This window comes from Charadrius vociferus, unplaced genomic scaffold, assembly GCF_000708025.1.
Source record: "Charadrius vociferus isolate BGI_N301 unplaced genomic scaffold, ASM70802v2 scaffold272, whole genome shotgun sequence".
Taxonomy (NCBI): domain Eukaryota; kingdom Metazoa; phylum Chordata; class Aves; order Charadriiformes; family Charadriidae; genus Charadrius; species Charadrius vociferus.
This window is the reverse complement of record NW_009647421.1, coordinates 1,130,729-1,141,085: the sequence shown is the minus strand read 5'-3', so window position 1 is coordinate 1,141,085 and position 10,357 is coordinate 1,130,729. Positions and strand designations below refer to the sequence as shown.

At 40.8% G+C, this 10,357-nt stretch overlaps 1 protein-coding gene across 1 annotated transcript in view; it reads left to right on the top strand.

The window, feature by feature from the left end:
* The window catches only part of EFNA5 (ephrin-A5), a gene marked incomplete at its 5' end in the record, with an annotated part of 36,526 nt that extends 33,580 nt beyond the window's left edge, over positions 1 to 2,946 (top strand). The window contains one exon of the mRNA XM_009880481.1: positions 1,621 to 2,946. Within this exon, the coding sequence (XP_009878783.1) occupies positions 1,621 to 1,742 (122 nt within the window). The remainder of the gene's footprint in view (positions 1 to 1,620) is intronic.
* Positions 2,947 to 10,357: the final 7,411 nt, after the last annotated feature.

Here is a 10,357-nt window from a genome sequence, read left to right as displayed (position 1 = left end):
GATTATTTCTCTTTCTTACAAACGCGAACTTACTTACAGCTGATCAGTGCTTGCTTTTCATACTCTTGCCTTGAGCAGCACCTGTTGATAAGCCTGACACGGTTGTAGCATCATTTAGTGCTAGAAAAAAATGTGTTACATTGCTAATCCCGTTTACTGTGCATCTTGCTGTGTAACCAAACTGGGGCTGAAGAGCCTATTAACCTAAATTATGCTAAGTGCTCTACCTGCGTTTGTGCTAGGTGTCAAGGGTATGAAGGTGAGGGAGCTTGTTTCTGGCTAAAGCTAAGTAAGGTGAAAGGCTCCATGCCAATGCGACATGGTGGTCCCAGTGTCCTGACTGCCACTTCCCTTAGTGCCTTTAATTGGAATTGCATAGCTCTCACCCAGTGTAATCCTGGCAGTGCAATTTGCTGAGATGGGAGCTACGAGACAGATACATCATAGATATGTCGACATCTCTCATAAAATGGGGGAGCTTATTACACTAAGTAGGGAGATACTATTAATTTTCCTGGAAGCTTAGGCACTCTAAAATAACTTATGAATACATTTTGAAGCCACTTCACACTTCCTAAAAAGGTTCAGCTTATTTCATTCATTTAGTACTAAGAAAATTCAAAACCAGAGCTGACTTTTTATGGCAAGCCTCAGACAGTTACTTTTAAAATAGCCAGATTAGATAGATATGGATATGGAGGGCTTTGCAGAGAAAAATACCATACCTATAACAACACTGAAGTTGAATTTTTCTTTTTTTTTTTTTTTTAATGTTACAAGCTGTGGCTTTAAGGCTGATCTTTAGTTTACGAAAACTAAACAGAGCTTTATTTGGTATCATAAATGTATTGTTTGCTACTGTGTTCTCTTCTGCCACTAATGTATAAGCATGTTTTCCCAGCTCAGCAGGTTCTTTTTTTCATTAGTTTTAGCAGCCATATATGTAAATCTATATTTTGTGTACCATAAACGGTAGTCTGTTACCTGTGAGGTTTTCCAGATGGGGTGTATATTCTATAAAATTGGAGATTGTCATGTGTTAGCCTTTAAAATTCTGTTTCAAGAAAGGGAAATAGGTGTTATATCCCCTGCGCATCCCCAGATGCAGTATACTTCAGTGGGAATTTTATGCGTGGAAGTGGAATATATGCTTGGGCTTACAGGCTGTTGTTTCAAATCCAGAAGCCAAAATCTGTAACTCAGTAAGGGGATTAACTGCAAAATTAATTCTGAGCACGTGCAACTCTTCTTCAAGCCCTTTTGAAAATCAGGTGTTTTTGTTTAGCTGCCTCCCTATTGACTTTACTATCTAATGAGCCATCCAAAGCTAGAACTACAGTGTTTTATTAGAAGCGGAATCTTTCATTCCTCAATCTGCTGAAATCAGACTTACTTTCTGCTTCTCTGGTCTTCAGTGGGAGTTTTGCCAGTAAGAAATGCAGGACTTGGCCCCAAGTTGGTTACATAATGAGGTATTACACGCTTGTGAAAGTCAATGACAGCACAAGGTTCATTGCCCTATTTCATAAAGGCACTGAAATCTACTTACAGTTGTCGGCTCAGTGAGAGTTTATTAAGGATGCAAAATCTCATTGGAATGTATGCTTTCTGTTTGAACAGATGATACCGTACATGAGTCAGCCGAGCCATCCCGTGGTGAGAACGCGGCACAGACACCAAGGATACCCAGCCGGCTTTTGGCAACTCTATTGTTCCTCCTGGCAATGCTTTTGATATTATAGCACAGTATGCTCCGGCAACCTGTCGCAGAAAATATCAGGGTCTTGGAACATCAAAGATCCACCTAACTGCTCATCCCAGGAAAGGGACTTTATTGTTTTTGCAGATGTCAAATTGTTATTTTTCCCTTTTCCCTTTTCTTCTCCCTTTTAGCCTGAACTCAGCAAAACTTTGAAGGGGATAACTAGCTTCAGCACCCATCCCTACCTACCCTGTGACTTTCTTAACCCCTCCATATAAATAAACGGACTCCAAATGAAAATGCCAAACTATAATAGTGACACTAGTGATTCTTATTTTCCTCTGCATTCTCCTTTAAGAAGTCACCTCTGTTAGCTCACTGTGTCATCCGTATGTGGACAAGGAAGAACAGTGGCAGATGCAGTCAGTGAAGGATAAGGAAAGTGAGTGAAAGCCTGGGAGAGTTTTTCTCTCTGATACAATATTTATGCCTTCTCGTTCAGCACTGTAAGATGATCATGCAAGGCATCGTGTCACCATGTCAGAACTGGAGGGGAAATATTAAGAATAGATATAATATAACACCATTTCCTCCAGGAGTTTCTAAATGAACAGGCTTCTGAAAGGGAAAGATGATGTTTCTTATAGGACTGTCTTGAAACATCTTTGACAGTAAAATTTGTGCTCACGAGTAGAAATGCTGTCTTTGGTGAGAGGAAGAAGTTAGTATTTAGGAATGTTAGCACACAGCAGGCAAGGTCAGATTTAGGAAAATTCACTGGGGGTGTGAGTGCCTCTGTTATTTCGTTTTAAGGGGATAATGCACACCGGATTATTTTATTTTAAAACAAATCACCGTGGTGCTACAATTTTTTTCTTGAAATGCAGAGGCACTTTTGAGAATAAAGTGACCTTCCCCAGCGCTGACTTAGTAGCTGATAGCCTTGGATGCTGCTCTGGGTGTCAACACATGCAAAGGGAGGGAGGACATCAGTGGCCAGAGGAAACATGTTTGGGCCACAGGATCTCCAGTGTGCTCTTGATTTGTCTCTCCTGCAAGTTCCTCAATCATGGGAATACACCATGTGTAGAAGAAGCCAGGACAGTCTAGTAGCATTGTTTGGTGGGGCGAAAGAAAAGAAGTGTGGAATACTAATTCAAGTGTTGATATTTTATCTTTTCCCCTTCCAGCACAGTTTGAAGAGTAGAGGAAACGTGTTTATCAGCTGGAGATAAACTAGATGGGCTCCCAAAGACTTAACAAAATATTTTTTTAAAAATCCACTAGAATAGAAAATACATTATTTAGATATACTTTATGCTGAGAGTGAGTATATATGCTTGTCCTATTTAAACATGTGAGAGAAGTGGTAACCCTTGATGCAATTAGGAAATGGGACTGTCTTGTTTGATGGAATTAGGAGACCCTGTTTAAGGAATCTAAGCCTTGGCTAACGTAGAACTTTAAAAAGTCATTTGCCAGAAAGTGCAGGCCTTGGGGTATTTTTTGGCTAGGCTGCCAGGAAATTTGGACTGCTAAGCATAATCAGGGAAATATCACACCAAGACTGAAACAGAGCTTTTCTAACAAAACCTGTGATAATTATGTTTAAATGTGAAACAAAACATGGAGCGCATTCAAGCAAAACAAGGGTTTTCTATATTAATTCTGAAGAAAAAGTCTGTTGAAACAAAATGGAGTGGTACCATTAATGGACAGGACTTCATGGGCTTTTTTTTTTATTTTTTTTTTTCTGAAGAAAAGCTTTCCAGAAGCTGAAGCAGCCCACTATTCAAAAAAGGAGGAAAGGGGGAAATAAATTTAAGACATAAAAGGAGGTATATGCATGCTAAACTATGATCTGGGCTTGCCTGATATTGTACAATATGGTCATTAATGCAGGGCCTGTGCTTGCAGGAGGAATGTAGGAAATTTCCTCTAGTGTCAAGTGCACACAGTAAAGATAAGCAGTCTAAACAGTGAGGGAAGTCATCATCTCATTACAGGCTATATCTGGTACTTTTTTCTCTTTAATGTGGATGTGCTTGGTACACACACTAATACTTCCTGGTGGTAGGAATTAAAAAGCTTTGGATGAGGTGAGCTTAATCAAAGTGCACCTTATCAAACGGGTTATTAACCAGAGTACAGATAATATAGCATGATAGGCAACCATATTAAAATGATTCATAGCAAATGCAGGCAGTCATAGCAGTAGCACCAATTTAATGTAGAAACGGTGACTTCATTTTTAATCCTTTGTCTCGGAATAGTGTTGGAGTTCAAGACGTACGTTTATCCACGGCAAAGGATTTTTACTAGTGTTACCCCTGGTGAAATTCACCCGCTCGTTTTATCACAGAGTAGATGAGGAACACCACAAGTGACGCAGCTGCAAGGCAGATCCCCGCGCTGCCCAGCACGGCACAGCTGGGGGCCTACCAGACACCGTCAGTTCGACACTCGATGGCGTCAGGCAATCCCAGTCACACCGAGTACGTAAGTGCTGATGGGCTTTGTGCTGTGTTGCAAATCGCTGGATGCTTTAAATGCCAACGTTGGTGCCAATCCAGGCGATTTCTGCTCCCTTCCCCTTTATCTGCCCCAGCTCAGGTCTGAGGGACCGCTTTTCCCTCAGCCTCAGTGGTTTACTCACCCCCATGACCTGCACTCCTGGCTGCCAAGGGTATTGCAATGTGAAGCAGGGAAAATAGGGATCAGTCAGTTTAGTGGATACTGTGTATCCTTTAATAGACAAGGTAACATTTCGTGTTAGTTTAGAATATTGTTTTGTACTGTACTTACTTGGATGGCGAAGAAAAGACAAGTAAAACTTAAAGCTATGTTCTTTAAATTCTGTATTATTAGCAACCTCTGTTGTATATAGTGTTTGATAATAAAGTATTAATTTGATTCTTATGTCTTTTGTAAGTGAGAACAATAGACTTTCAGGATATTAAAATCATGCGTTGATTACAAGACAGAGCTTTGAAGCATCAAGTGTGATCATGGCTGAGAACTGAGAGACAAGTGGCCATGACACTGCAGCATACAGGACTCATCTTTGAAAATCGTTCATCTATTGCAAGACTTCACAATGTCAAGACCTGGAACAACATGACTTTTGATGATCAATGTTTTGTCCTCAGTGTTTAAAGGTCTGATGTTGGAGCCCTGTGGTTTCTGTGTTAGTTTTTGTTCTTTTGTATCATGTTTGTTTCTAAAAAGGCTTTGGGGATATAACAAGTCTTCTGTTATTTTGTTTGTTTGTTTCTTTTTTCTTTCTTTATTTTTTTCCTTCCTTTTTTCCTTCTGGTTTTGTTTCCATGAATAGTTTTTTCCAGAAAGGATCTTGCCAGTGTCATGTGCGATATATGTATGTACTTGGTTCCAAAAAAACTAGAAAGAAATTTGGGAGGTACTGAGAGTAGATGAGTAGATTGTTTCCTTTCCTATATAATTGTGGAAGGAAAATGGTTGTATTTGTACCTGTTGATTCCCGCCCGTAACCCTCAAAACTGAACTTAGTCCATTGCCTTGTGAGAGCAATTGCTCAGTCACTTTCAGAGGCTTAGAGTGTTAACTCTTCCCCTCCTTTCATTACACTTGGATTTTGTAATCACCAGTTTTAATGTACAACCCTCCACACTTCTCTTCCCCCTTCCTGCCCTTCCTCCTCTCCCACCCTCCTCCTTTTTTAATTTGGAGCTGTGAATGGGCAGATCTGTTTCTGGTCTGGCATCACTGAGTTTTTCCCATGCATTCGCCCTCGAGCTTCTCGGATGTGAGACAAATCTCCCTACAATAGGCTTGCTGCCATTGTCTGTACAGTTTAATAGATGCTGGCATGTTGGAGGTTACCCATGAGTCTGCGAAATCCGCTTTCCATGCTTACTCTTGACACCCCATTGAAGACACTCATTGTGTATGCATCTGGGTATGAAAGTCCAGCTCAGTGTGGTCCTGTGCTTGTACTGCCCTGCTTTGCAGTTTCTTTGCACTTATTCATTGAGTGCTGTTTTTGAAATGCTTACATTATATGAACTTAAAAGAAAATGTTAAAAAAAAAACAACAAAAACCACCCAAATCCCCGCCCTATAAGATCTGTATTTGTATATACACGTGTCCGTACAATTATACTTAAATAAAATTAAAGATTTTCATCATTTTAATTGGTTCTTTTAGGCTACATTTTTGTTCAATGAATTACATCTTTACTTGGGGGGTTATTTGTAACTACCTTACATATCTGTGGGCAATGGAAAGCAATGAAGAGTCCGAGTGGGAAAGTGTGAAGAATGCAGTGGGCACAGTGACTGACTATCTAGAACTGTAACTACCAACATCCTGGCTGATCTGTTCATAGCTCTTCCAAATACTTAGGAGAGTAAGGAACTATGTCAACAAGGTGCAGGAACACTGCGTGGTTTCCATCATCGCTTTTGACCTGCTTTGGGCCTCCAAACAGTATTCCTTACTCTCCTGGGTAACAGGTGGTTGTACGGTGTCACTCTCGCTTCTTGAGAAACAGAGCCAGCCCCAGAGGTGTGCAAACCGGGCAGCTGCACACCGTGCCCCTCTACCTGGGGATGCCCCTCAGACTGACAGAGAGGTGGATGGAGTCGGAAGTGGCTCTGAAATCTCAGCCATGTTTTTCTTTAGAAAAGGGAGGAGAAGGCCTGTGAGCAGTGGGAGCCACATGGATGGGAGAATTTGAGCAAGGGTGCCTCCTGAAGGCAAGAAGAAGAACGGGGAAGCAAGCAGCCGCCTAGCTGTTTCTCCTCCTCCTTTCTTCCACCCCTGCCCCCAGTGGCTGATGTAGTGCCTCTAAAGATACACACGACTGGATTTGGGTTGACTTGTGTATAGGTCTGAGATGGTTGTCTTTGGCAGTGCCCACTCACTAATCGTATGATAGGTTTAACCTGAGAATTTAGGTCATAGAAGGTGGGGGGCACACACTGAAACCTATAATACATGCACTGTGCATTCAAAACTCAGCTGTAATTACACCATGTTAGCATTAAACTCACTGAAAGCTTTTTATTACATTTAATTAGTTGACAGGGCAGCAAGTACTAATTATAACTTACTCTAACCTTCTTTACAAATGAGAAGTGACAGCTTGGTGAGAGGAGAAGTGTGTGTGAATATTTGATACAAAGAATTGATGCACCAGACCTTTTTCCTCTGGAGCTGTGATATTACAACCAGGGCAGGGTTATAAGTGACACATGTTCAGTATGTCTTAACATAATAGGCATGTCCAGAAAATATCCTGCAGTCTGACACACTTAATAGCCTTTGCTCAGAAGACACTCTGCTTTTGCTGAGAATGGTATTTGATTTCATTTTTCTGCATTATTGTGCACAATGGGCCTTTGTGCTCCCTCATCTTTCCTTCTGCAGAATAATTCTGCTCACAGACTACCTCTGAGGGCATTCTTAGGAATATTCAAGCATCCATCATACCACTATGATATGGTTGTGTGCCAAAGTGGTTTTATTCATTCAAAACAAAGCTTTGATTTATATAGGTTAGAGATGTGGTAACCAACTGGGACAGTTAAATTTTTTACAGGCTTTAACAGCACCGGATTGAAAAGTGCCTCTTTCCTTATAACTCTTATTTTTGTTAGCATTTGCCCCTACTAGGAAGTTTAGTTTAAAACATGGTGTAACTTCATATTACAGGTGTATGCCTACGAGTGCAGATCAAGACTCAATCTTCACTGTAAGGGCACTCTACAGACAGCTTTTGTGCAAGACAGCTATTTATTCTTGTTTGCTTTCAGCACCGTTTCCATTTTTTTGCTACGAATCAAAGAAAGCTGACATACCACCAATTTAAAATTTTTGTTAAAATTTTCTCCTAGTCCACATAGAAGCTTTTAAAACAAAGTATTTGTTAGATGCAAAAATATCCTTTGAAGAAAATTCAAAATGGAAGTGATATTGCAAAAAATGTTGAAGAGCAACGCAGGTTTTTTGTTGGTTCCCTTGCCCCAGATAAATCTGCTTGCTGATGGATGCTGTCAGTTGTATTTAATTTGGAAGAATTCAAACCATAAGATAACTGTCAGCCACCAGCACATCTTGAAACGGTCCTTTTTCCTATGATGGTTCTTCAAGCAAGTGCTCATGTCATTTGGTTACAGAAGGAGGAAAGTAGACACAAGAAATAGTAGGGCAGAAAGCTGGATGTCTACTTGGAAGGAAAGAAGGAGAATTTTCTGGTTTGCCTAGAACTTTATGAAAGCACACACTGCATTCAAGATCAAGAATATAGAGTGATTTCTAGATGCTTATCCACCTTGTAATGTGTCTCTGAAGTAAAGGAAGGAAGGAAGGTACCTCTTTCTGTATATACAATCTTAAATGCATTCTTGGACACAGCTACCTTTCAGTTGTTGTGTTCAAAGCATGCTATATCTAGGTGCTATTTTGCGGGACACACTTGCCCACTTAGCAATATGTGTTTTCCAGTACTAATTGTAACATTTAAACACATTTCTTTATCCACAGACAAAACTGCTGTTGGCAAAACAGAAGTTTTTGTCTGGATGGTATTTGTAAAAGGAAAGGTCAAGTAAATCAATAGGATACCGTAGGTATAAGCATCCCTCTGTTCCTTCTACTGCTGAGAACCAATTGTGCCTTTTGTTCTCATATACTGTAACTTGCAGTATCTTAACTACAGGTTTAAGTAATCACTGACCACCTAGTCCAAGAAGTTTAGGAGGCGTGGTTTTTTTTCTCTCCTCACTGTCACTTTACCTACTGCAAAACAAAGGAATAAGAAGTCTAGAAACTGAATGCAACAAAAGCAAAGCATCTTAGGGCCTAAAGTCGCAACCCTGATGTGATACTGAAGTTCTGATCCTTTTATACTCAGGTATTGGTAATACATGTAGTGCTACATAGTGAAAATGGCAAGCTGTGGTCCTGCAGTAACTGTCCTTGCCTGGGGAGGGGCAGAAGAATCAGGCCTTTGGCTGGGTGTGAATGCTTCAGTGGAAACTTGGCATACTGTGCATTACATAGTACTGCATGTATCCCAATGCTTCTGTTTGCTACAATGGGGATGGGGATGGGGCGGGGAAGAAAGAGAGCTCATTCAGTCACAGACAGCTAAGCGGGAAGTATACAGCAGCTTTTGAGCCAAGGAAATGGCTACTGGTGTAAACTCTCCATGAGTAAAAGTCTTGCTTATTTGTTGAAATTCATAAAAAGTGTCATATAGAAAACTTGCAACGTGCCAGATTTTAGAAGTTGTTCTCTGGTCAAGCACTACGCTCGTGGAAGTCAGGGAAAGATTTACCATTCAATCAGGCCAACATTGATCAGTTTTGCAAACCCACTAACATTTAAAAACATACACCTGACCTTGCCATTCTAAAACAGGAAAAACCTGAAATCTTGTGCTCTGCAAGGCTCCTCAAGGCTGTATCTGGAGCTGCTGCTTGTGGAGCTGGCAGCTCAGGATTTTGAAGAATCAGCACCCTTGTGAGAGGTCTCTCCTCATTACTAAGCACTCTGTGTAGTGAATAATTCAATGATGGCATTTAGACTTGGGTTTGGGAGTAACTTTTTTCTGTTGTTGTTTTATCTTTGCCATCCAAAAGATCCTGAAGCTAAATCAGGAGTGCAGGGCGCAGATAAACTGACTTTCAGGAGGCAGGATACAGCTACATTTCAACTTAGGACGACTGCAAACAGAAGGATGGATGCTCTGCCTTTAATAGGGTTGAACATGAGTGTGGATCATGCATGATGTTAATAGTTAGGCATTAAATGTGAGGCAAAGCCGGATGAACCCATGCAGTGATGCTTATCAGGCTTTGTACATTAGTTCTACAATATCCTGGTTCTTGCACATACTTGCATTACAAAAGGCCTTGTGTTCCCCTTGACACAGAAGCCAAAACAAGTGTGCATATCATCCTTGCTAGTGAATACGTGCCCCTTTTATTGTTGTTTATTTAATTAGTTATTCTGCATTTATTTGCAGGTAAAAAGAAAGGAAAACCCATGCTCACTTCCTGTGCTCTGGTCTCATTAGCCAGATTTCCTCAAAACTCTTTTACTCCAGAGAAGTTTTGCCAAGTGGCTAAATGAAATGCACATAGTATGAATATTTATGCTGTTTTAATGATGGGATTTTTGCATCCATGAATAATAAAGGTTTTAACAAGAACAGATAACGAGATTGGCACAAAACAGTAAAGTGGTTAATATAGCAACCTCTCTGTGTGGGGGTGGGGGTGGGGGGAGGCCATTGAGAGCAGCAGGCAATGCATGCCCCCCTCCCCTTCCTCTTCCTCTAGCACCAAAATTAGTCTGATGGGACATGCAGATCTGCCAGGTAGCTTTGCAGAAAGCAGATGTTTTATCTATGCTTTGTGCTATAGCCACCTCTTACACACTTCATTTGAGGAAGCTCAAGGTTTTTGACTAAAGAAGGACCTTCAACTTTTGAACACTATGTTTATTTCAGACACTCTCAAGCAGCGTTCACATTTGAATCTGAAGCTGTCACTTTACTTTGTCTGTTCAAGAGCAACTGACTGACAAGTGTTTACAAGATACAGAAGGCAGCACGGTTTTCATGAGCTGATGCAGGGAAGGGCAATCCATGTTCCTCCCTGCTCCTG